The sequence below is a fragment of the Aspergillus vadensis genome (assembly GCF_003184925.1).
Source record: "Aspergillus vadensis CBS 113365 unplaced genomic scaffold BO88scaffold_1, whole genome shotgun sequence".
Taxonomy (NCBI): Eukaryota; Fungi; Ascomycota; class Eurotiomycetes; order Eurotiales; family Aspergillaceae; genus Aspergillus; species Aspergillus vadensis.
The window spans coordinates 2,987,636-3,012,023 of NW_020292039.1; the positions used below are offsets into that span (position 1 = coordinate 2,987,636).

At 49.2% G+C, this 24,388-nt stretch overlaps 10 protein-coding genes across 10 annotated transcripts; 7 read left to right on the forward strand and 3 right to left on the reverse strand.

Moving 5' to 3' along the window:
• Positions 1 to 269: 269 nt before the first annotated feature.
• Positions 270 to 2,260, forward strand: BO88DRAFT_460983 (uncharacterized protein; the record flags this gene model as incomplete). The annotated part of the gene is made up of 3 exons (XM_025711125.1): positions 270 to 329; positions 380 to 1,957; positions 2,033 to 2,260. 3 exons carry the CDS (start codon positions 270 to 272, stop codon positions 2,258 to 2,260), a joined length of 1,866 nt encoding a protein of 621 aa, XP_025568855.1.
• Positions 2,261 to 2,355: 95 nt separating this feature from the next.
• BO88DRAFT_356063 (transcription factor) lies at positions 2,356 to 5,178 on the reverse strand. Its single transcript, XM_025703718.1, has 5 exons — positions 4,937 to 5,178; positions 3,708 to 4,889; positions 3,284 to 3,655; positions 2,974 to 3,227; positions 2,356 to 2,851 (listed from the first exon to the last, which is right to left on the reverse strand). The coding sequence occupies exons 1-5, from the start codon at positions 5,131 to 5,133 to the stop codon at positions 2,418 to 2,420; spliced, it is 2,439 nt and encodes an 812-aa protein (XP_025568856.1). The 5' UTR covers positions 5,134 to 5,178; the 3' UTR covers positions 2,356 to 2,417.
• Positions 5,179 to 5,624: 446 nt separating this feature from the next.
• On the forward strand, positions 5,625 to 6,959 carry BO88DRAFT_440365 (amidohydrolase family protein; the record flags this gene model as incomplete). Its single annotated transcript, XM_025709776.1, has 3 exons — positions 5,625 to 5,676; positions 5,753 to 6,523; positions 6,594 to 6,959. The coding sequence occupies 3 exons, from the start codon at positions 5,625 to 5,627 to the stop codon at positions 6,725 to 6,727; spliced, it is 957 nt and encodes a 318-aa protein (XP_025568857.1). The 3' UTR covers positions 6,728 to 6,959.
• Positions 6,960 to 9,162: 2,203 nt separating this feature from the next.
• On the forward strand, positions 9,163 to 10,939 carry BO88DRAFT_328074 (MDR family MFS transporter; the record flags this gene model as incomplete). Its single annotated transcript, XM_025702538.1, has 2 exons — positions 9,163 to 9,372; positions 9,437 to 10,939. 2 exons carry the CDS (start codon positions 9,163 to 9,165, stop codon positions 10,937 to 10,939), a joined length of 1,713 nt encoding a protein of 570 aa, XP_025568858.1.
• Positions 10,940 to 12,834: 1,895 nt separating this feature from the next.
• BO88DRAFT_328745 (Zn(II)2Cys6 transcription factor domain-containing protein) lies at positions 12,835 to 14,162 on the forward strand (the record flags this gene model as incomplete). The annotated part of the gene is made up of 3 exons (XM_025702571.1): positions 12,835 to 12,936; positions 13,005 to 13,031; positions 13,080 to 14,162. 3 exons carry the CDS (start codon positions 12,835 to 12,837, stop codon positions 14,160 to 14,162), a joined length of 1,212 nt encoding a protein of 403 aa, XP_025568859.1.
• Positions 14,163 to 14,501: 339 nt separating this feature from the next.
• BO88DRAFT_327581 (uncharacterized protein) lies at positions 14,502 to 14,831 on the reverse strand (the record flags this gene model as incomplete). Its single annotated transcript, XM_025702516.1, has 1 exon — positions 14,502 to 14,831. The coding sequence occupies one exon, from the start codon at positions 14,829 to 14,831 to the stop codon at positions 14,502 to 14,504; it is 330 nt and encodes a 109-aa protein (XP_025568860.1).
• A 954-nt stretch (positions 14,832 to 15,785) lies between these two features.
• On the forward strand, positions 15,786 to 16,581 carry BO88DRAFT_448838 (uncharacterized protein; the record flags this gene model as incomplete). The annotated part of the gene is made up of 2 exons (XM_025710452.1): positions 15,786 to 15,805; positions 15,873 to 16,581. 2 exons carry the CDS (start codon positions 15,786 to 15,788, stop codon positions 16,579 to 16,581), a joined length of 729 nt encoding a protein of 242 aa, XP_025568861.1.
• Positions 16,582 to 16,652: 71 nt separating this feature from the next.
• On the reverse strand, positions 16,653 to 18,015 carry BO88DRAFT_461011 (methionine aminopeptidase; the record flags this gene model as incomplete). Its single annotated transcript, XM_025711126.1, has 5 exons — positions 16,653 to 16,750; positions 16,807 to 17,353; positions 17,422 to 17,741; positions 17,793 to 17,823; positions 17,872 to 18,015. The coding sequence occupies 5 exons, from the start codon at positions 18,013 to 18,015 to the stop codon at positions 16,653 to 16,655; spliced, it is 1,140 nt and encodes a 379-aa protein (XP_025568862.1).
• Positions 18,016 to 18,687: 672 nt separating this feature from the next.
• BO88DRAFT_400713 (putative methionine aminopeptidase, type II) lies at positions 18,688 to 20,674 on the forward strand. The gene is made up of 7 exons (XM_025705660.1): positions 18,688 to 18,805; positions 18,861 to 19,022; positions 19,087 to 19,691; positions 19,743 to 20,006; positions 20,055 to 20,216; positions 20,269 to 20,355; positions 20,405 to 20,674. The coding sequence occupies exons 1-7, from the start codon at positions 18,763 to 18,765 to the stop codon at positions 20,459 to 20,461; spliced, it is 1,380 nt and encodes a 459-aa protein (XP_025568863.1). The 5' UTR covers positions 18,688 to 18,762; the 3' UTR covers positions 20,462 to 20,674.
• A 2,166-nt stretch (positions 20,675 to 22,840) lies between these two features.
• On the forward strand, positions 22,841 to 24,094 carry BO88DRAFT_431522 (uncharacterized protein). Its single transcript, XM_025709299.1, has 4 exons — positions 22,841 to 22,950; positions 23,040 to 23,235; positions 23,298 to 23,599; positions 23,652 to 24,094. Exons 1-4 carry the CDS (start codon positions 22,874 to 22,876, stop codon positions 23,923 to 23,925), a joined length of 849 nt encoding a protein of 282 aa, XP_025568864.1. The 5' UTR covers positions 22,841 to 22,873; the 3' UTR covers positions 23,926 to 24,094.
• Positions 24,095 to 24,388: the final 294 nt, after the last annotated feature.

Sequence of the window (24,388 nt, forward strand, 5' to 3'; positions counted from 1 at the left end):
CATTGAAAGCGTCTGCTCCCATGCAGCTTTGGCATCATTCTAATGGGAAAACAGCAGTTGAATGGAGGTATAGCGTATAGCCTTGTAAGGTTTGGAATCGGTGGACTTCTGACGTGAATGTCGCAGTACTGTAAGTAAGCCTTGAATACCAAGGCGGTGGCCTCCGTACATATTGACCGCATATCTCCCTTTGTCCGCCCCTTTCTCTCTCCTCCGCACCATCCATCATACTCATTGATAACAAAGCCCCTGTTTGCATAAAAGTACCCATGAAGGATACACCAAAAGAAAAACGCAACCGTTTATTACGGCCACCGCAACTATCCTTGGTCAGTGTATGATGATAGATAGACCGACCGTGCTAACACTCTAGTACTAGATTCTTAGCGATAACAATGTTCTCCAACTGGAGGAGCAACAACTTCAAGATGCACTCGAAAAGAGTCGAGAATACTGGTATCAAATTGCAACTTTTGCCTTTCACCTGCGGGGATCAGGCTTAAGTTCAGAGTTCACAAATCCCCGTCTCGCTCTACACAGAATCCCGAAACTTCAAGCCCGGTCTGAACGACTTCCCGTTCGCCCATATGGAATGACCCCTATACGCAGTCTTTGCTGCGAAGCTTCTTCAGTCTGGACTCTGTCAGCAGATCAGGATTGCGGTAAACTCAAGAAGCAGAAGTCACACCTCACCTTCGTCCAAGTTGGCACTGCTGCTGCTACTTCTTTCAGCTTCACTGAGGGCGCGTTCAGTTTATGGAACGGCATGAGCGAAGAACATTCCAACGTACCCAATTATCTGGGAATCCTCGCTCTTGGATGGTGCTATGTGCTATCTGCACAGCTTGTTGAGATGCGAGGTGAAGAGTCTTCTATGCAGTACACTCAATGCCAGACAGGATACAGCAATGAGAGTTTACCCGATTCCTCACAAGTCTATGTCATCGATGTTGGGGAGGTGGACGAGAGCGTAGCTCGCTGGTGGTCTGCAATACTTGCACCGAATGAAGGATGGAAAGCTACCGTGAAACAAACGCCCCAAGGGGAATTTTTGGCCCCGTGGTCGGTTTCCCGTACCTGCGAAACGCAATTCTCGATCAAATATTGGGGGACCATCTCTCCAGACCCTCACAGGACGCTCTTATCCTCACGGAGAGCTTTTGAGGCACTTGTTGAATTCGCACGTCTGCATGGATTGCAAGGCCAATTCCCCATTGCTCTTACGATGGCTCTGGCAATCCCCACGCATAAGTATTATAGATTGCCTGCCAAACTGCCTCTTCCCCGAGCTACTGGCTCTAAACCATTCGATACACCCATGGATGCTGAATGGATGAACTTGAAAGAAGACTTGCCCTACTACATGACCCTCAGTTGCAGCCCGGAAGTAATGATGTCGACCTTCTGTGGAGCATTCTGGGAGCAAGATGTTCCCTGCAATCTCGTCAGCCCATGGTTACACCCGATCATCAATGAAGTTCTAGGTGCTTTACCAGAAAGTGAACTAGAAGTCCTTGCGTTCATCGGTGCAATCCGCCAGCCATGTTTCAGCGCATTCTGGATCGGGGCGATCGCTAGCGGCCTAGGTTCAGAGATTCTCCACAGAGTAAGAGGAGGCCATCCACCTCTTGACCGGGTCGCCTTTCCCTGGACGGGGTGTCCACAGAGCTTCATGGACCTTGCAGGATCGGGCCCGTACACTTGCAAACACGAAAATTACATCTTGAGAGAAGATGTCTGGCGATTAACGCATTATCCTTCAACCGACGGGGACAATGAGAGCTATAAACATGGCCCTAGGGTACCATGGGCGCCGTGCGGAGCATCTCTCACAAAGGATTGTGCTCTGTATGTCACGGCACACTTGGACTGCCCCCGACATGGGTACGAGTATGATCATTGGGAGTGGTACTTGCCGGATGGTAATATAATGCAGGACCGAGGTTTCTCGGAACAAGTAGCGCCAGTTGTATCAGAGAATCGTTTCGACAATATCCACTTAACGACACGTAGGGAGTTTCAACAAACCCAGCTTGATCAGGAAGCTTCGAGGGAGGCCTCGGGGCAAGTGTATTTATGGTTCTTTTTCGGTGGGGAAGGACTACCCTCGGAAAGTATTTACCAGGAGGATTGGCTCAAGGAGATATGGGAAAATAACATGAGTGAGTTTGGCGGCGGCGAGTTTGACGATAGAGAGGTACCGGAACCGGTCGTCAAGTCTGGGGAGTTTGTTGATTCATGGCTTGATACTCTTAGTTGACACTGCTTAGGTGTCTCACGGGGTTGCTCAGTCGAAGAATTAGCTTTTGTGGGAAGAGGTTTACGGCACGTAATATGTTTCTAATCTTGAATGGCCTTGTTTCTTGATGTATTACAGCGAAACTCTGTGTCATCGATCACAATCACCTCCCGACAGCTCACGAATCAGTCCGAAGCCACTGCCACATATCTGGAACATCAATCCAGGAGAGAAGGCCGAGGTCATTCTCAAACGTGCTGGGGCCGATACCGGAATCTGTCCAATTTGTTGAGTCCAGTCCAGGGGTATCCTGGAAGGATGAATTATTTGGGCCACTGAGGGCGGAGTCGCGTGCGTCGGCTTCAAGATTCCGATCGGGATTCAATTCCACATTAGAACTGTGCCTAGATGAGGGACGGCCGGGGATATTTTGACTGAAAGCCGCCTGTAAGAAGCGAAGCGATGTCCGTGCAGATTGGCTGAATGTACCCATGTGTGCGAGGATCTTCTCGCATTTCGCCCAGGCTTCTTGAACTCTGACAAAATCGATCGAGTCGGATAGTGAAGGTACTGAGTGGGCCATTATGAGAACGAGGGCGCATGTAGATGTGTCTGTTTCCGATGGTCAGTTTGATGTTTTAGCTTGTACCGTGACATGCTCTGACATGAAGTTGAGGAGAAAAGAGCCACGTAGGACCACAAGAAGATGAAAGAGAGAATGAATGACCACTTACAAAAGCCATTGTACCACCATGCATCAGTGTATGGTGTCGAGTATGTCTCATAGATCAAGTGAATAAGCTCAGTTGCAGTGGAGACACAGGTAGCTGCACATTTATCTACTATGCAGGATTGTAGGGTGCTCTCCGCATCCTTCCAGGCCGGATGTTTGTTTTTACGGGAACCTTGTGAGTGTTGCGGCGAAGTATAATCTGAGCACACCTGGGTAAAGATTGGTCGGTAGAGAAGTAGCCGGATGTAGTAGTACCTGAGACAATAAGTACATGCAATACACGGTCACTGGGCTAGGGCGAGATTGCTTACCGTGAACGAAGGATATTTCGTTGACGCTCTATAATATCCGATTCCTCAAGGTGGCACTCTGGGCGACTAGAAGAGCTCCAGCTTAGATAGGGTGGTAGGGTGTCCTTGAAGGACTGTAGCTGCCGTTCAAGCTCTAGGAGAGGATCGAAATTGCCTTCGGACCATGGTGTAGATCTTCTTGGTTCCTCGTTGAACCGGCCTCGCCACATGTTATACACATCTGAAAGAATCCTATCCAGAATTCGATAGAGCTTGATGGTTGCCACGTAGAACCCCATGGTAAGAGGAACGTCCTTCCCTGTGGCAAAAGGCAATGGAATTGGGGCGAGATGGCTGGTCATGCTTGGCCGACCGTGTGTCATGCTCACGAACCTGGACAGTGGGTCAGTCAGGAGAAGCGATCACTTCACAGTAAAGCACTTACACATCTAGCATTACACATCCATGCCATGTCCTGCGCCGTACTTCCGTTTCTAATACTGTCATCGAGGACGCATTGTTGTTCTCATGTAAGCCCAGGCCTTGGGCGAGGCGGCATGCTAACCCAATGGCATTCCAGCATCTACTGGGGTACGGGCTGCTCTGCAAGTATAGAGCGACAATCAGAAGAGTCTGAACTACCCCGACTGTATGGATCTCGAGGAGATCAAGTCCTACGAAACGTTTGCAGCGGAGGAAGAAGGAGTGGGCTGTTGCCTCTCGCTCCTGCAGCGGAAGGTCCGAGAAATGGCATCCAAGCGCAAACATCCCATTTAGAGCACAATGAAGCACGATCGATTTGGGGGACGAGTCAGACCTTCCTCCGAGGCCGATATGCATGTCTGGTAGCTTGTTCATACCATCCATTTCCGACCTCCACAGGTTATCGTACGCTTTCTCGAAGCTGGGTCGATCGAAGAAAGGGTAGATGCAGGCCACGCGGTCAAAAAATCGATCCAGAAGGTGATCTGCTAGTGAGCGGGGTGGGAATGTGAAGTCATTGAGTCGGTACTGTGTGTTAGGTGACTCGTGATACTGGTAATCCATTGAGGTATTGGTACCACCTTTGGCCCGGGGCGATGATTGCAACGGGACAGATAACCGTGCAAATCTCATCAGTGATGCAATGGAGGAAGATCCATAGAATTCCCGAGGTGGAGCTGAAGATGCCAAAGTATCATCTGGCGTCGAGATTTGGCCCATTGCCGTGACACGACCAGGGGTGTCAAAGTGTGGAGATGCAGATGTCTGCTCTCCACGGAGGGGATTGCGGTTCGGATCGTTCCGAGGGTAGTTGGACATCCTTTGAGATGCCTGTTCTGCTTCATGAAGAGAAGACAGAGAATTCTGGGGCAAATGATCTCTTGGGATTGTTCCTGAAGTATGCAGGTTCCGGCCATCCGAAAGCCGCTCATCGTGGGGAGAACTGTCACTCTCTTGACACACTAGGCTACCTTTGGTAACCCTTGAGGAGGCTGACAGCCGATTCCGATTTAAATACTGAGATTCATGTGAAGGTGAATCTGTCTGGTGTGGTGAGTCCCTGTGTAGATCCGGTGCTGTCACCCCGGCCCGTAGGCATAGATCCTCGAGTTCAGTGATGCGCGACCGTAGAACCCGGATGTACCTGTTCTGTCAGCAAAATTACAGACTACTCTATTAGAAATAACTCACTCATCTTGACTAGCGGTCCTGGGGTTATCCATACTGTATGAGCATTGGGCAATTCCATAGGACTTTCGGTCGCATGACCCACAGATCGGTTTGCCTCCATCACAGCGGATCTTTTTCTCCCGGCATGGATCGCACGCCAATGCGACTTTCCGTCGCATGGTACGCTGTTTGGCAACACCGCTAGATTTGGGGGGCATCTTGTCCCTTCCTAGGCCTAACTAGAACATTTGCTTTGCTGTCACAGTGTATTGCATATTGATGTTATTTAGGAGCCAGCCAGCTGGTCGTTGTGGCACCGGTCAGCTGATCGTGGACTGGCTCCGGAACGATCCGAACATCTGCAGTTGAGACAATCCCCTTCTTTTGTGACTCCTGGTATGCAGAGAGACAACCCGTCTACATAAATTACGCCATATTTTGAGACCATTGAGGCCGTATTATCACAAATTCTTATAATGTTTCATTTACAATGCGAAACAGCGAGTAGTTCTGGCCGAGTCCAACAGCTGGCCGGATATCTCGGCAAACCTGGTAAACCTTCTGCTCGGGATGCACCCGAGACGTGATGCAGTGGCTGAACTTAGATGATGTATTTCCTGTATATATAAACCTTTGATTTTCTGTCAATCATTTTCATCCTGTCAGTACATAGAGTACACTTTCTGAACCTCGCTTGTCTTGAAGAACAATGTCGAAGATCGATACCCATCATCACTTTGTGCCGCAGTTCTATGCCGAAGGTACGCCTAACCCACGTTCGCCCAGACTATATCTCATCATACATCCATACTGACTTAACTGTTTTGAACGGCCTAGCGGTCGAAAATGCAGGAGGTGACCCCTCCGGCTGGCCAACCCCGAAATGGAGCGCTGAAGCATCACTGGCTTCTATGAATAAGAATGGCACTCAGAAAGCGATCTTGTCTTTAACAGCCCCCGGAGCTGTCATCGCCCCGAACGACAACGGCCGGCGCACCTTGGCCCGACAGGCAAACGAATATACGGCCCAATTGAGGGACGAGCAGCCAGAAAGATTCGGGTTTTTTGCGGCATTGCCATGCCTGCTAGACACCGAGGGCACACTCGAAGAAATTCGGTACAGTCTAGATGTACTCAAGGCTGAAGGTGTAACCCTATTCACCAGATACGGCACCGGAAATCACTATCTAGGTCATCCGGACTTCCGCCCCATCTGGGAAGAGCTCAACCGTCGCAGAGCCGTTGTGTTCATCCACCCTACCCACCCAGCTGATACCAACCGTGTTAACCCCCAGCTACCTCAACCAGCCATTGATTATCCCCATGAGACCACTCGCACTGCTGTGGACCTGCTTACTACAGGAACAAAGGCGGCCTTTCCTGACTGCAAAGTCATCCTTTCTCACGCCGGTGGCACTCTCCCTTACCTGATTTCCCGCTTGACTACCGTCACCAAATTTCCCGAGATGGAGTACAAACCCTATGGTCGCGGCCCAGAGGAGATGGTGGAAGACTTCAAGTCATTCTATTTTGACTTGGCTCTATCCAGCTCACCAGCTGTGCTGACTCTTCTACTGAGCCTTGTGCCTCATGATCACATTGTATATGGTAAGGGAACTGCCCTTCTCCTTAAAGACCCACCAGATGCAGAATTGTGTTCTGATGCTGACAGCTGCAGGCTCTGATTTCCCTTACGCGAATAACAACAAGATTGCTGGGTTCAAGGAGGCTCTGGACGAGTACCCTCTGGATCAAGACTTGAGGAACCAAATCTACTATGCAAATGCTCAGAAACTTCTCGCTCGTGACTGAGCGATACAGTGACAGCTCCCTGAATATTCGCGAATTGGAAGAGTTTTGTATATAAAGCCATACACTTAGTATAGTACATATCATGCAACCAGGAACCCCTAGTCCCCAATCAAGCTAAGCCCACCATGTGTTATGAAAAGTGATTGGAATAACCAAACAACCATGATGACTTGTGAATTGACTCAACCCGAAGCCGTAGTATTATACACAGCAAAAATAAATAGATACTGACAGATCCTGATTACTCTCTGATCAGCTAGGAAATTCTATACCTGCGTTGTCTCCTTTCAATGGGCCTCCTACATCAACAACAATTCCTCAAACCCGACTTCTGCCCTTCTCCAAGCTCAATCATTTTGTGGAAACAACCATTAATAATTTCCCTAAATATATCCACCTTCCAGTTGTGGGCTGCTGAAGCTTTTGTTGAGCCGCGAGTAAAGGTCAGCTTTAGGGCCAAGAATTCGAAAGCACCCAGCAGAGCAAAATCAAGCCAAAGGACGAAACGATTTCCACCCCAAAGTCCATTTCCCTGGGAAGTCTCCGCTTTCTGCTAAGAGGATCAGTATTAGATAGCATGAGTACTCCTTCTTGATCAAGTACTGACCTTGAAGTTCCAGTCCCACCATGTGGGAAACAAATTGCGCCACCAGAAGTGAGCCTGGGTCCATGGATACAGGCGATCTGGCTGTACGACGGAGACTCAGATAGAGAGAACATTCTCGAATCTGGGTCAGAACTTTGGCTCAATCAATTTGCACATACCACAGACTGGTGCTACCTCAATTGGTGTGGTTTAAGAAGTGTGGCCCAAGGTCAGTCGCCTGTTTCATGCTCGACTGAACATGAAGTGGGAATTGGAGTCAAGTCTCTTACGACAGAAGTAGGGGCTCACGTGAAGAATGTCTAACAGCTCCAGGGGGTCACACAAGGGCATCTTTTTATTTAAAACCAGACCAATATTGCCCTTAGCGAGGAATGCGTTTGTGACAAGGAATATTTCCAAGGGCTTGGGAAGTGTTACACCCAAATGGCCATTTAGGCGCAAGATGCATCTACTCCTTGCCGTCCATCTTCCACTAAGAGAGTGCTCCATGAGTTAAAGTGATCGTGCTATCTCCTTTGCTAAGCCCAATGGCGCAGGTCCGAAGTCATCTGAGCAATAACATCCGCCTTTATAGCTGCAGGCACCCTTCCACCAATTCAATACACTTCAATACTAGGCGACCAATATTTTGAACACAACGGGCCCACTTCCCCCACGAAACTCCGGATCTCTTTCAACATAATTTAACCCACCACGGGGCAGGAGCTTTGTTTGAAACAGCGGTTGTATTGACTTGTTTACTCCTTCGCGAGACCATATAGAGCGGGTTTAGTCTGGGAACAAAAGCAATGATTTTGGTTCAATCAAGAGCATTAATCCGAGATTGGATCATGTCTCGCCCTGAATGACAGGCACGATAGAGTTCTCGAGTGACAAGCGAAACTCCCCGAAATGGGTTACCCCGGCTCTTAGTGCATGTATCAGTTCTTGATTCGATGTTAGCCATCCCGGGGTTCCTCCGAATAGCAGTGCCGCATATCCGATTTGCCCACGGAACCTTCCGGTGCCATAAGTAACTTTGATATCATGGTCTCGGGTGCGTCCCGGGAGTCTGGTCGGTTCAGTCCTAGAGGCACGTACAATGTCCATATAGTCCTGCAATATCATAATTCTGTCTGGAAACTTCTGCAAGGCACTGATGATGGACAAGGTTGGTTGCAGGAAATTTTTTTGCGGTTAGTCGCATTGGCCCTTTATCAACAAAATCTTCACCCAACATCGATTCGCGCCAATTTATATGGGAGACATCATTCGAAGAGTAAAGAACTAAGAATATAGGGTTAAATGTTAAGTCTTATATCTAAAGCTTGGTACCCCACCAGCTGATCCTGAAACACTACTAACGGGTGGTCAAGATGAGACGACCCGGCTTTCAGTGATGTGAAAGACTGGTTGTGAGCATCAGAGCCCGGAGTGTGTTTCAATGATTGACTGATTCATTAAGAGGGTTTCGTAGCTCATTGTATACCAATACTTACCAATAAAACAACATGAAGTGGAATTGTGAAATCTTCCGCTCCTGAGACATATCATGGAAGACCGCGTATGTTGTGTCTCGACAACAACATTATGCATCGTGTCGATCCTTGTAGAGGATCACAAACGTCAGTAAAAAGCAACCTTTAGGATTTATTTCTGTCTTGTCAACCTCGGACTCACCACTCTCCGGATGCAACACAAATCCATACACAAAAACCTCTACAGTGCTGGTAGCACTGCCGTGAGACCCCAGCTTCTATTAGAGCATCCAGTTCACTTTTCTTCCTCTCAGCTGCTCATCCGTGATCTCGTGTGCATTCTCTCCTCCAATATCAGCTAGCCAGTTCCGATGTCTGCTTTATCACCTAATGAAGGCAGCAGTGGAGCAGTACGTGAGAAGGAGGCTGTTGTGGAAGAAGTCTTGTCTGGCTCTATTTCATCTAGTGGTATAGATGTACCACAGCAGATAGAAACAGCCGGCTCACCGACATATCCCCCACTCGCCAAAACCATTCTCGTCGCTCTCGCTTTGTACATTGCTGTATTCCTCGTCTCACTGGTAAGCCTGGAAAGTCACAATCTGATTCTTCTCAATAACTGACTCTATATCTGGGCATGTGCAGGACCGTCTGATCGTGGCTACGGCAACTCCGAAGATCACAGATCATTTCCATAGTATTGGCGACATTGGCTGGTATGGAAGCTCCTATATGTTAGCAGCGTCTGCATCTCAGCTTACATACGGTCGCATCTACACTTTTTATCCCATAAAATGGGTTTTCCTTCTCTCCATCTTTGTTTTCGAGGTCGGCTCCGCTATCTGCGGTGCTGCGCCCTCCTCCTTCATACTCATCCTGGGCCGCGCGATCGCAGGCCTCGGAACAGCAGGCATATACTCCGGAGCTGTTATTATCATCGCTCTTACTGTGCCCCTCCGCTTGCGACCGGTGTTTCAAGGAGCCGTCGGTGCTATTATCGGCGTATCATCAGTGTTGGGCCCGATTCTTGGTGGAGTATTTACCACAGAAGTCAGCTGGAGGTGGTGTTTCTACATCAACTTGCCCCTGGGAGGGCTTGCGGTGGTCGCTATATTCTTTCTGCTGGACGTTCCTCCACCTGAAAAGGGGGACTGGAGCCTCAGAGAGAAGTTCAATCAGCTCGACCCCATCGGAAACCTGCTAATGGCTCCTGCTGTAACCTGTCTCCTTCTTGCACTTCAATGGGGCGGTACCACGTACGACTGGAGCAACTGGCGCATTATCTTCCTATTCGGTATGTTCGGGACGTTATTCGGCATCTTTGCATTTGTAGAGTACCGCCTCGAGGAGAAAGCAATGGTTCCCCCTCGCATCTTTAAACAACGTTCAGTCCTTGCAGGAATTGTGTTCACCATGTGTACTAGTGCAAGCACTATGGTCATGCTTTACTACCTTCCGATCTGGTTCCAAGCCATCAAGAACGTCGATGCCGAAAAATCGGGCATTATGAATCTCCCTCTCGTGCTCGCCATGGTGGTAGGCTCCATCGGTTCTGGCTCCCTCGTCAGCCTTCTGGGTTACTACAACCCCTTCATGTTTGCAGGCGTTATTTTCATGTCCATTGGAGCTGGACTACTCAGTACATTTCAACCGGACGCCGACCATCCAAAATGGATTGGGTATCAAGTTATCTTCGGTTTTGGCCTGGGCCTCGGTGTCCAACAAGCGAATGTCGCTGTGCAGACGTGCCTAGATCCTGTCGACATTCCGGTCGGCGCATCGCTTCTTATGTTTTCGCAACAGTTAAATGGAGCGGTGTTTCTAGCGGTCGCGCAGAACCTTTTCACGAACTTCCTCACAGCAAACCTGAACGACATTGAAGGAAGCTATGCAACATGGGTCATTGCAAGTGGCGCGACTACCATACGAAAATTGGTGGCGCCTGCAAAGCTGGCAGTGGTTCTTAAAGCGTACAGCGACGCCATCATGAAGACATTCGTTCTGGCGTTAGCCATGTCGTGTCTGGCTCTTTTCCCGACACTTGCTATGGAGTGGAAGAATGTAAAGAGGGTAGCTAAGGGCATTGAAAATGGTGATAATGCATCAGGGAGTAGTGATAACACGAGGCAGCCTTTGGGGGCATGCTGAGCTATGCCTAGAGAGTTTGGAGATCACAAGGGAGCTTCTTGCCCATACCTGGCGCGAGTCGCATCGATTAACTAGGGTATTGCTCTAAGATAATAGCTATACAGAATGCCCGTCTAAGGAGGTATCAGCGTCTCAACTCGAGACTTATGCTATAATTACAGTGTCTAATTAGAAGCTTTTACCATCATTCCTTGATAAGCACTTTCAAAGGCTTTATTCACAAGGTGTACTCGGTAGGATCTAAAGCACGGTCACTACAAATTCATCGACACCCAAGTATTAGCTGTGGGGACTCTTAACATCGATACAGGTCATGCGATAGAGAGTCGTGCTGTTTTCTTGCCTATGCTACAACATACCTTTGGCGTAACCCCTCTCCATTATCAACTGTCGCTTGCAGAACGCTTCGAAGTGATGGCAACACACCAATGAATTTATCCACATTTTCCAAGTCCAGAACTCATCATGCTCACCTTTATTAGAAGGAGAGCGACCTGAGTGTAAATGACTCGGTATCTCGGGCAAAATACTAAGCGCTGTCAGTTACCGACTGATGACCGGAGAAATGATGTTGGCTGGGGATGTGACCCTCGTGTAACTATCTTGAAAGAGTTGACTCATTCAGCGACGCTAATAGGATCTGGGTAACAGGATACCCATACCATCCCAACTGCCTGTTAGTGGAAATTTGAGGGATGATTTGAGGAACTCTCCAACACGCCTAACACCGGTCTGGGGAGTGACCAGTCACTTCGAACCAATGTTGAGCGCGCAAAAATGTGTGAGGGATGCCTGGGTCGGGATTCCTAGGCTATAGCGGTACTAACTCTCGTCCTACTTGGTCCAATGAAGAAAAACACCGCATGTGGTCATTCAGAGGCGCATCAGGATGAGTGGCGATAGAAACCCCGCTTCAGCTTCGTGAGTGCTGCCAATTCAGGAGGGAACGCAGTGTTGGAGTTGGATTCCAATAAGGGTCCCCATTACGCGCGCTTAGTGCGATTTATCCCACAATCACAGGTGTGATTGTTCTTGGAAAAGCGGTGACATATTCATGATCCAAAGGCGCATTTAGCCTAGCACCGCCCACTGATACCGTCTGGGTGAGCCGATGGCCACACATTTAAGTCACCATCGTGATATTGGCGTCTATTCACGCTCTCATTCACTCGACCAACTCGGACGCCAGCAGGCTTGGGTAGCCAAAAAGCGAAGCATAAGCGCCGCCCGGCAGGATCTCGTTAAATTCAGCGTGGTGTGTGGAACGGATACAGTGCATTAGCTTCCGGGCCGCATTCAAGAACAACCTAGCGGAATTTACAGAGCCTGATTGGCAAGAAAGGATCTTCGGACGGCTGAGGCAATAGTTGCTGTGTGATACCCCGCTTCTCCGATCGAGGAGATGTGATGCCGTCAATGTAGCAAGATAACGCAAGTGGGCGTAACGCTGAACCTCCCAACCAGCTGCTACAGGGATCGGGGCGGCTAACCTGAGTCACCATGCGTAAGGCCATCAATCAGAATGGTCCAATTCATCGACGGTGTTCCGAAGGTCAACCTCAGCTGCAGTAGCGGCTTCTAGTTCTTAGCGGTTAGCTTAGCGGGAGACACCAAGCAGTATGCGGCACAGTGAACTTGCAGGTGGGAAACAAGGCGCGACATCATCCCCAGGACAAGCTGTCATTCCAGACCCACCCTACTTCGTATCATCTGGTGGCATGAGAGAGCATCAATACTATTGCGTCTCTGACGGCATTTAAGGAAGATGTCTCGCTCTTCATCGACAATATCTCAGAATTCAATTCTGTATGAGAATCTTTTTCATTCCGGAACACAAAATCTACAGCCATCTTTCAACCAGTGCTTTCACAGATATTTGGAAGGCAATCCACGTAATGTTCGGTGCATTTCGCTGCAACAACAGTACAACCAAGGATCTGGAGTTCATTGATTTATCGAGAAAGGTCGGTATGGATTCTCGCAATTCTGCTGTACTGGTAGGTGATCTATTCATTATGGTCGGGACGACATATAAATATTGGCGATGCTGACATGTTGTCATCAGGCGTGTGAACCGTGCCGGGCTCAAAAGGTCAGTCAGTCAGCGATCAAGCCCTGGGTTGGACTAATACTTGTAAAGCTCAAATGCAATGGTGATCTGTATGGCTGCGAAAGGTGCCAAGAGTCATCCACCGATTGCACGTACCGCCCCCCTACGCCCGCATCCTCCACGCCGTTAAGCTTGAAACATCCCGCCTCAGATCTCCCAGCACTTCCCTTGAAGCGGCGGCGGACCAATGGTGTCGGAGCACTGCGTATACATTGCCCGTCGCCAGTTGGACCCACCCCCAGGACACAGTCACCACTCGTACGGCCCGAGCCTGTCTTGATCAATTCCTACCAAGACTGGGGTCAATTTTGTAACATGAACACGACGGAACACCCAGGGCTGAATTTGACTCTAGACGATAATCTGCCCTGTTACCCCACGGCGCCATTGATCTCCGAGGCACATTTGAAGCCCTCCCATTTGGTGTCGCCAGCTACATCGTATTCGGATGAAGGTCCCAGCGTCTTTGTTCGAAACCCTCATACCCCTGTCACGTCACAGGACCCATCTAAGAATCAGGGCCACAATTGCAAGTGTATCCAGTCCCTCGCCGACACGCTGGAGAGGGTTGGAGGTGACAACGACCAAAGGAGTAATATCGACCATAGTGAGCGTCTGGATTACTTGCTCACGTCTCTGCACACTGGCGTTGATACATGTACTCGGGTACTTGACTGCAGCAACTGCGATATTTGTGCCACAAACTCAATGATTTTTATGGCTTTAATTCAGCAGCTTGCCATAAGGTCGAGAGATCTTTGCGATCTACTACTATCGCTCCAAGACAAGCCACAGAGGACCTTGCCAGACGACCCAGCAGATCTCCAACCCGAAGCTAGCGTCTTTATAGGAAGGTATCAGATCCAAATCGAGGCTGTATGTCGGGAGCTCGTCCACACTTTGGCGAACATCCACTTCAGAGATCTTCGTCGCTTACTAGCACGACTTCCTGATATGATTGGAAAGAAGCCAAGGGCGAATAAGATGCTTACTGAGGCCACTGAGACTTCCGAGAAGGCGTCTCACATTCTTGAAGGGATTCTGGTCAAGCGTGCTGCTGAGAAGGCAAAGAATCACGAGTTATACGGCTTGATTACGCAGAGGGGTCCTTAAGGAATTTCTTGTTACTTCTATGCAAGGTGAGCTAACGTCATTCCTCTGATTGCGCATAATCTTCTTCTAAAGACCTATGTTTATGTTCAGATCATCCCGTTTCTTCTCCGGTCACCGGCTCTGCTTGGCTTGCCACCACCATTTTCAAGTTCATCCTGGCAACAGTATGGGACAAATTGCACATTCTCGGAGTTTGGGAGTTCAGCGGGGAACAAAGTTGGACTGAGCGTTTTCATTGTTAATACAAGCCTTGATCATAGCCATTTTTCCAACAATGTCAAATTACTTACATTTCGCATTATGCATCGTACATGAAGCAACACATCCAACAACCCGTACCTATTCCTGCGCTGGCTTGTTCGGTGCACCCTTAACCGGGATCCTGATCGAGCCGTCCTCACGCCTGGCTGGGGCGCCCTTGACAGGAATCCGGATGACGCCGTCGGTTTCTTTCTCTGGGGCGCCCTTGACTGGGATTCTACTTACACCATCATCCCGCTTAGCAGGAGTGCCCTTCACAGGGATGCGGATGGAGCCGTCGTCACGTTCAGCCGGGGCACCCTTGACGGGGATTCTGATAGAGCCATCCTCAGGAACCGGAAGGGGACTTGCTAGAGTGGTAGCGATAAGAAGGGCGCTTGCCTGGAGGAAGATGGCCGAGAGCTTCATGGTTAAATTTTGAGTTGGGAACGACGGTAGTACCAAAACAATAACAAAGATTTCCTGTGTGGGTGTTAGAGAGGGAACCAAGTACGACGAAGGCTGAGCGATACCGCTTGCTTATGAATATCCCATAGACTAGTAACTCCTTATCCCTGTCGCCCAATGATCCCATGCCTCTACAACTAGTACTCATACAACCGCACAAATTTCGGAATCTCCTCCGTAACTCCGAGAGACCTACAGAAGGTCCAACCAAGGCGAATATTGCGACACCCCTCCACTCCTCCTACCAAAGAGGAAATTTCGCCTAGAAACAAGAAGCCTCCGTGATGAGGCAATTCACCCGAAGTGGCTTAGGGCAACATGTTCACCTACGAATAAACCAACCACGTGCCATAGATAGGATACGCACATGGACTAATGCGAATCGCGCATATACTCGAACAGGAACGCATGAAGCCACATGAGAGGAGCCACATGCATGTTTATTAATTAGGAAGGTCGATAAATGGTAAAGGGAGGCCAGATTGCGCCGAACCGGTTCGAACCCCTCATTTAATATGCTAGTCCGGTGGGGCTGTCGGGGCTGAGTGTGATAGCTTCAGTTAGGCTGATTGCTACTGCGGATAGGTTTCGGAAGTGTATGCGAAGTTGGTGTCACATCAATTCTGGAGTAGGAAGCGTTGGTTAGTTGGGAGTGATAATGGTGTTATTTTGGGTTGATTGGTGGATTAGGTAGGTCTGGATACAATTGCGGTTATCCGATGTTCGGAGGGTGATATCAGCCCATATTGAGGCTAGTAATGGCATAGCTTAGCTTCATATTATCTTAAAAATGTCCTTTTAATTGGCGCTGTATGTGCTGTGCCGCAGTTACTTATCTTGCGAGCCTTTGAAGGCACTCTGCATTTCTACATCCCCTTTGTCACACCAAAATCCGGGCAATCCATTAGAGCCATCATGGGCTTCGAGTACGAACGGTAATCAAATTCTCTCCCTACAGTCCACACTACATACATAGATACTAATACACAAGAACAAACGTAGGGTAACCAACGCCCGCTCCGATCCTGAGCTGGCAACTCCCAAAGACGCAGGCGATGAAGAAGACGAGGCTCTCCTACAACCCAACACAACCAACACCAACAACTCTTCTCCCAAATACTACCCCTCCTACCTCCTCAACCACATAAAAACCCTCCTCCTCTCAACCCCAAAATCTTTCCTCCTCCGAAACACCCTCATCCTTTTCCTCGCCGTTTGGGGCCTCATCAGCCTCACACACACCCTCATCCTCTCCACCCTTCCCACGAATACGCACCCTCTCACCCCAAAAACTTGCCACTGCGGCAACTCCACCACCGAAGCCCTCACTCTAGGGTGCAAGTTCGACTCCCTAGCCGCAGCCTGGCTTCCACCACACTGCCGCGACGACGAGCTCACCGCGGAGTTCGAGCGCGCTGGGCCTAATCCCGACGGGAGCTGGACGTACTACGCAGACGATTACCACACCGTTCCCATGGCTATTGAGGAAGTTGCGGCTCTGGCGGATAATCAGTCTGCCAGAGTGCAAATGACGAGGGATTGGCATGTCGTGCATTGTTTGTTTTATTGGAGGAAGATGTTCCGCGTTAGGGACTTGGATGGTGTGATTGTGGAGCCTAGCTTTGATCAAGAGGAGCATATTAAGCATTGTATTGGGGTGGTGTTGGAGGATAGTTGGGGGACTGAGGCGAGGGTGGCGTTGGATACGTAAGTTTTGGTGGGGGATATGGGGTGATTGTATTGTATTGCTATCTATGAGTTACTATATACTATTGGTGGCTATCACTCTGACACTGAGTATGCAACTGGACCGCCTGGAGAAGTTGGTAGTCTGGCAGTTAGAACCTCGACTCCGTCGGCTGTTACGAGGAGCGTATGCTCTGCGAAAATGTTAGTACACATAGAACTTGTATCCTTGTAGGCATAGTATACTCACCAAACTGCGCCGTTCTCTTCCCATCCATCGTCACCGCCGTCCAATTATCCGGCCAGATCATATCCCTATGCGTCCCCAGCGCCACCATCGGCTCAATCGTAAAGCACATACCCTCCTTTGCTGCTCCGACGGCCTTATTTCCAGCATAGTGCGGCACACTCGGCAAACAATGAAACACTGTGTTGATACCGTGTCCACAGAACGATCGAATCACACTGCAGTCTCTCTTCCGCGCATGCGCTTCAATCACATCCCCATAAGCCCGGAACAACGCCCCAGGCTTGACCAGCTCAATCGCCATGTCCAGACACTCCCGGGCTGTTTCGACAACCCGGACGGAGTCGGGATCCACTTTCGCCTTGTCCCCGACGTAGTACGTCTCATTGAGATCGCCGTGGTACCCGCCGTGGTAAAGCGTGACGTCAATATTGAGGATGTCACCATCCACCAGCACGCGCTGGTCGGGGATACCGTGACAGATGACTTCGTTGAGCGAGGTGCAGACGGATTTGGGGAAGAAGTTGTAGTTTAGTGGGGAGGGGTAGGACTACATTTTTATTACATCAGTACTCATAGGTAATTCTGATGGAGTTAAGAGAGATGGAGTAGGTATACATCACGCTCTATACACGCCTTGTGCACAATCTCATCAATGTAATCCGTTGTCACTCCAGGCTTGATGGCAGCTGCTGCAATGTCAAGGACTTCGCGAGCGAGTCGACACACCTTCCACATGGCATCCTGACCTGCCTTATCTAGAACAGTGAACTTGGCTCTCCGATCGTAGAAAGATTGTGCACTTTGTGGAATGCCACCTTGCCAGTAGTCCGGATGTTGGATGGTGCTGGGGACTGTGCGACGCTCGGATAGTGGGTAGACGGGTCGGAGCGAGCCGGTGAAGTTGAACGATGGGAATGGGTTGTACAGAGTAGTTTCTTTTATTCTTCAGTAAGTCATGAGTGATGGAAATTATGCTGATGACTTACGCTTTGCTCGGTGGATGGCTTTGTGTATTCTCTTGATTGTTGTTAGCTTTTTTTCATGGGTATACGGTGTAGTACTCACCCAGCTACGCTGGAAGCAATCTTGTGAGCAGAAGAAGCTTCCTCTAATCTCTAGTTTGAGACAGGTGGGACATTGCAGCGTGCTACATTCATTGTCACACCCGTCACCAAGACATCTGCGCTTTGCGACAAACTTGGAGGTCATGGTGGTGGTGAGGTGAACGCAGCTGCGGTTGTGTGTAGCACAAAGTCCTTTTTGAGTATTCTGTTCGTCTGGGCAAGTGAACAATGTTGGAGGTTGTCCAACATATTATAGTACTCGTAGTTTTCAGGGCTGCCCCGCACGTTGTTCCTAGATATACTCCCTGCCATGTTGGGTTGCCTAATGGAGATAGGAAGACTGTCCAGCAGAAGCCGACTTCGGGACACCGAAAAGTTCTCAAAACTACTAGTTTCAGGCGCTTAAAGTAGTATTATCACTACCAATGCTAGTGGAGAGAAAGTACATTGCTGAGATCGACTATTATAGTGTGCTGTGCCACCTCCGACGGATGTCCGGCGCGACTAAACTCCGCTTTGTTAGTGAGTCCATTGGCTGGAAGATAGAATACAACATCCAGCTGTATGAACCAATTCCTACATTATATTTTACTCCAATCTCATTATGCATCAGGATTCCAGCATAACTCCGTTCTGAGAAACGATCCTCTCGGGCAATATCGATGGATGGCCTAGGGCTCCGATCCCCCGGGTTGACTGTTAATCCGCAGTGTGGTCCCGTGGTTGTATTTGCGGCGAGTGGGGCCGGAGCTAAGCCTAAAGTGGAGCGGGGATGACTAGAGTCAAGACAAAGAAATCGAATGTCAGCATTGTCTTTCTTCCTTCTCTTTCACCATCAGACCACTATTTCCGCGTCACGGTTAATGTCAGTATCGCGCCTTGAAATTGCAACATGGGATCGAAAAGCCCCGAAGGCCACCAGCAGACTCCTGATGGTATGTCATCTACGAAGCTCAAGAAGCTCCCTTCTGACCTTTCTGCGCCATGTAGCCTCCAACTCCTCCGAGTTCAAACCTGCCAATCCCAACCCCAAGCCTTCCCGCAATGGCTCCCAGTCAGCCGATTTGGATGGCGGAAATCTCGGCGATGATGATGACGATGACGGTGAAGCGAATGAAGAAGTGGAAGTGAAGACCTTCGCTGCCAGTGCTGGTACGTTCAGACTATATGGTCAATCATGTTGCCATCTGCATTCCTGACAATATGCTACGTATAGACAAGAAAAAGAAACGCAAGAAGTCCAAGAAGAAGACCAAAAAGGCAACCGTGCCACTCAGGCAATCGAATCCTCCCCGTGTGCTGGTTTCGACTCTCTTCCCATCGGGATATCCAATCGGAGAGTGTGTCCCTTACCGTGACGACAACACCTCCCGCACTACGGAAGAGGAATTGCGTTATAACTCACGTCTCTGGGATAAGGGTTTTCTCGACGAGTACCGACAAGCCGCCGAGATCCATCGTCAGGTTCGCCTGTACGCCCAGAATGAGCTCATCAAACCCGGCGCGAGTCTCACTACACTTGCCGAGGGTATTGAAGACGGGGTCCGCGCTTTGTCTGGTCACCAAGGCCTTGAACCCGGAGACGGTTTCAAGGCCGGAATGGGATTTCCGACGGGATTGTGCTTGAACAATGTTGCAGCCCATTGGACGCCCAATCCTGGTGCCAAGGATGTATTTTTGGATAAGGGTGATGTGCTGAAAGTTGATTTTGGCGTTCATGTCAACGGCCGTATCGTCGACTCGGCTTTCACCGTGGCTTTCGACCACACGTACGACAACCTACTGACGGCTGTGAAGGAGGCGACCAATACTGGCATCATGGTACGTCTTCCTCCCATGCCGCAATTCTAGATAGATAGCTAACTTCAACAGCATGCTGGCATTGACGCCCGAGTGAGTGAAATCGGCGCGGCGATCCAGGAAGTCATGGAAAGCTACGAGGTCGAAATCGCCGGAAAGACCCACCCTGTGAAAGCCATCCGGAATATCACCGGGCATGACATCCTTCAGTATAATATCCATGGTGGCAAACAGGTCCCGTTTATCAAGAACAACAGGCCGGACAAGATGGAGGAGGGTGAAGTCTTCGCCATCGAAACATTTGGAAGTACCGGCAGAGGTGTTCTTCATGATGATGTAGGTCTCTCTTCGTTCCCTGTGTTTAGCAATACTAATGCGCCTCAGGTGGGCGTCTATGGCTACGGAAGAAACACCGATGTCTCCGGTGCAAACGTGCGTCTTTCCTCTGCCAAGAATCTTCTCAAAACTATCGACGCCAATTTCGGAAGCCTTGTCTTCTGCCGTCGGTACCTTGAGCGTCTCGGGGTGGAGAAATACCATCTTGGGGTAAGTAGATGAGGCAACTTACATGTCGCATATATTCTGACCCATTATGCAGATGAGACATTTGATCGATAATGGGATTGTCGAATACTATGAGCCGCTTGTTGATGTGAAAGGTTCATACACGGCTCAGTTTGAACACGTAAGAGCTTCCTTCTAAATATGATCAGCTAAAGCCTAACAATTTCCAGACTATCCTGCTCCACAGTGGTGGAAAGGAAGTGATTAGTCGTGGTGATGACTACTAAGCATTTAGCCTCAGTTGAAGCTATATCTTTACCGTGACTAACGCAGGTCATGGCTCGGTCTACTTGTTTGCTCATTTTTACATTGTGTACAGTCGCTAGCCGCAACTGTGCAGCCTGCTCTCCGTCATGAGGCAAACATCTATGCACTCTACAGGATGTCATAAGAAGATCCGAGTGTATATGTTCGTTGTGACATGTCTCTCTTTTCAGGCCCATATTGTTTTACCATTTAGCTACTGAATATAAAGTTCAGTGCATCATATGATTCGGTTATACAGGCCGTTCTCATCAATCGTAAACCTCCCGGATTGGTTTCTTACCTCCATTGCCCACGTAACATACGCCACGACGCCATGCTTGTCTAGTGCTGTCTTGGGCTAACTCGAGCCGTGACTTCTTGAGACTGCATTGCGAGTGCTGATCTAGCTAATGAGGTTGTAGTTGAATGCGCATCACCCTTAAGCTGTATGTACTATACGGGGTGATCGTACATCAATAATTACTTGTCGGATCGACAATGTTGGTAGTTGCGATACATGATTCTAATATCTTCACATTACAGTGATGCGACAAACATGTATTATACCGGAAGGCAGTGATGAAGCGGTCCGTAGCCATGATAATCCGAGCGATTGACCTGTTATTGTTTGGATCTCGGTTCTCACAGGATTTTTAAGTGGACAAAGATCCCAGAATGAAGCATCTTATATCGAAATTAATCTTTGTCACCCAGCTTTTCTCTCCGAATATGTTCTTTTGGCATGGTTATGCATAATCCGGCTCCAACGGATTTTGCGCAGACCGAAATCCTTATTTGTGGGCAAGAATCACAGGACTACCTACCTGCCTATTGCCGAGTCCCTTTCCAGATACAAATTGGACTTGTTGCAGTCGGAGCCGAGATATCAGGCGTAGAATTTCCCTAGGTGATGCTGTTGTCAGCCAACAGGCTAGAGTACCAGTAAGTTAATCTAGAGCCAAGTGTTGAAGCTTAGATATAGTAGCTCGCCGTTAGGCTCTATAAGGAATGTAGAATATGTTGTCCTTCAACCCACTGAACTAAGTATTGTGAAGTGAAACTGGTCTTGCTTATCCCCGTATGAGTAATAGATGAGCCCTCTGTTGCCTCGTAGTGAACTTTAGTGTGGTTGGTCCATCGCGTTTAGAGTTAGGCATGTGGGGATAAATCGTCCCATTCACAGCAGATCATCGCGGCCGCGTTGATGTTAACCATATTGATACTTCCGGACACGATAATATTACTTTGGTGGGCATATTGAGCTGTTAAGCGACTTCTAACTTACTGGGGGTCATAACGTGCCGGAAACTGGAGGGATGAGCCTGAGAGTAGGTGTAAACTTGTGAGCTGCACAGCCTGTTTGAGTGAGGTCCGATGGCATCCGTAGAATTGATGCGCGGAGACAGAGCGCCCGGCAACGGCAACTTTTGTTGGATCCTCGGTTGACGACCTGGTACTTGCAAATCATGACAGTTTGCGATACTCATGACTGTATCCGCTGCCCAGCCCCAGAAAAAGCAGTCTAATATTCGATGAGTTCATTGTAGGTGATTCTCCTTATTTGGGTGACTTCTTAACGGTCCCATGCCAATTCACGGAGAATTTGCCTGTCGGGGGTCATGGCTGGTCATTTCGTAGTGAAAGGTTTTCGGTCTGAAAACGTACTGCTAGTGAACTCCCAATTTGGGCAGCGATAACGGCATCGGAGAGCTCATAGAAAGGCTCCTATAGGAACGGGATATAATGTCAATTACGAGGCGGGCGTGGGGTGAGAGGGGTTAATGCAATGCGACTGACTCGGTAAGACGCCCTAAGTCGATGCGGCATTCTCACCTCCCGAACACCTTGACTCTCCATCCTGCAAGAACCGTCTTACCACCAGGATTTGCTGCCAGACTGGCAACCTCACCTTCATTCCATAAGCTTGTTCACTTGATATAGTGAAGAGGCTTCCAGCAGCTGTCAGTCATGGGTCGGTGAGTCTGAAACCAAGGTACGTCCAGTCCTAAAGGTACCAGCTACCATTGATGACCATTTTTTCCGGGCTCAAGCCTCGCGCGGCAGGCTAGCCTTATGCCTAGGATCCTAAATGGCCATGACGGCTCCACATGCCGCCCGTCATGGCCAGTGTTTCTCCACTGCAGGCAACGTAGGAAGGCTCTTAATAGGTGTAACTGTCGAGCCGTTAGACCAGTGTCTAGCCGAGAGACACCAGGAATTAGCTGCAGGCCTTACAATTGAGCCCACTGGCTGCTCAGTCTCCAGTCGTAAAACTTGCAACCTGGTCTTGGGAGTTGGACAGAAAACAAGTTAAATATGGGGGCCCTCTGTCGTGTTGGGTTTCTTCGCAACTTTCACAATTCCGACCGTGGGCAGACGTAGTAGAACCGAACATGTCGCGCCAAGTTCACCGGCTGGCTCAGCCAGCCGACAAAAAGAAGATGCGGCTCGTTGTAGCCAGCTGCAGCAGGTAATGAGTCTCCTGTCAGCGTGAGATGCAGACACGCATATCCTGGTAGCAAGCCGAAGATCTTTCGGACTGACGGATGTCGATAACAGAACGGGTACTCTGGGTCTCCATGAAGCCCTGGAAATGCTTGGGTATACACCATACCACATGATCGACCTGATGCTCAAGGGTAGAAAGCCTCACATCAAGGCTTTCACAGAGGGCATCCTAGCTCATAATAATCGATTCTCTGGCATCAAGAGATATGAGACGCCAGACCTTGATCGATGGATAGGAAGTTTTGACGCATGTTGACCTTGAAATCCGCTATCAATGTTCAGCCGGGTGCTGACTTCCAGGTGTATTAGTGCTTGATGGAAATACCAAGCTATATTGGACTCCGAGCTCTGGCCGGTTATATCGAAGACCCTGACATCAAATTTATCGTGACCGAGCGCTCGCCCGACAAATGGGTCAAGTCGTTCAACAACACAATTGGAGAAGCGATCGTGGCAGGCCACAAGTTTCCACTGAACATTCTGAGGCGCTTTGACTCGGAAGTGGGTCAGTTCTTCAATCTGGCCGATGTGATGTACTGGGCATATTCTGACGGCACAAATCCCGGCCATCCGAACAACGAGGCGGCTCTTCGAAAGAACTATGTCGAATAGTGAGTGTGGCTATTCGCATTCACAGTGATAATGGCTGATTATAAGCAATAGCATCCGGGAGGTGAAGGAAACACTGCCAAAGGATAGACTTCTTGTGGTCCGACTTGAGGATGGACTGGGCTGGGAGGAGATCTGTCCATTCCTAAACGTGCCTATTCCCGAAGAGAAGTACCCTCGGGGCAATGAGCCAGACAAATTCCATAAGATCATCGAAGATTATTTGGAGCCAAAATTGAAGGCTGCTATGATCAATCTAGGCACATTTGTAGTCACAGTCGCCGGGATAGGTGGCTACTTGGGTTGGAGGTATTATCGCGGCCATTAGGATCATCAGCGCTTTCTTCAGGAGCGTCATAGGGATAGAACAATGACATCGATCGTGAGATTCAGATGCTCACTTGACTGTGGGGAATAGCTAGGTTTTATAAATGCGATCTTAGCGCGATGGCGTGATTTGGCTGCAATCTGGCTCATCGATCCCCGACCGAAGGATGGGCGAGTACACAAATGACGCCTGCCTCACGGGAGGACGATATATCGCTGTATTCGCGGGGCATAAATTAACTTATTGAGTGTTGTATAGATACACATATTAGTCTTCGAGTAAGACCAGTCGTGTGGTAGGATCATCCTAGGGGCAGATACGGATACCATTCAGACGCGACGCTATACTAGTCTCTTCCACAAGTAGCATGCTATAAGAAAGAAGAGTACTGCAGAAAATTGATAATTAATATAGGATAAGAGGCAAACAGTTTAGTCGGGTACTTGTTGAACTGAAAGGTCCA

Bases quoted from the DNA above. Each gene is read 5' to 3' on its own strand.
- BO88DRAFT_431522 (XM_025709299.1), top strand. From the start codon at position 22,874: ATGTCGCGCCAAGTTCACCGGCTGGCTCAGCCAGCCGACAAAAAGAAG. The intron at 22,951-23,039 runs GTAATGAGTCTC...TGTCGATAACAG, and splicing joins GTTGTAGCCAGCTGCAGCAG to AACGGGTACTCTGGGTCTCC. The intron at 23,236-23,297 runs GCATGTTGACCT...CAGGTGTATTAG, and splicing joins GATGGATAGGAAGTTTTGAC to TGCTTGATGGAAATACCAAG.
- BO88DRAFT_356063 (XM_025703718.1), bottom strand. From the start codon at position 5,133: ATGCCCCCCAAATCTAGCGGTGTTGCCAAACAGCGTACCATGCGACGG. The intron at 3,656-3,707 runs GTAAGTGCTTTA...CCCACTGTCCAG, and splicing joins GGATGTGTAATGCTAGATGT to GTTCGTGAGCATGACACACG. The intron at 3,228-3,283 runs GTAAGCAATCTC...TTATTGTCTCAG, and splicing joins CGAAATATCCTTCGTTCACG to GTACTACTACATCCGGCTAC.
- BO88DRAFT_400713 (XM_025705660.1), top strand. From the start codon at position 18,763: ATGGGATCGAAAAGCCCCGAAGGCCACCAGCAGACTCCTGATG. The intron at 18,806-18,860 runs GTATGTCATCTA...TGCGCCATGTAG, and splicing joins CCACCAGCAGACTCCTGATG to CCTCCAACTCCTCCGAGTTC. The intron at 19,692-19,742 runs GTACGTCTTCCT...TAACTTCAACAG, and splicing joins CGACCAATACTGGCATCATG to CATGCTGGCATTGACGCCCG.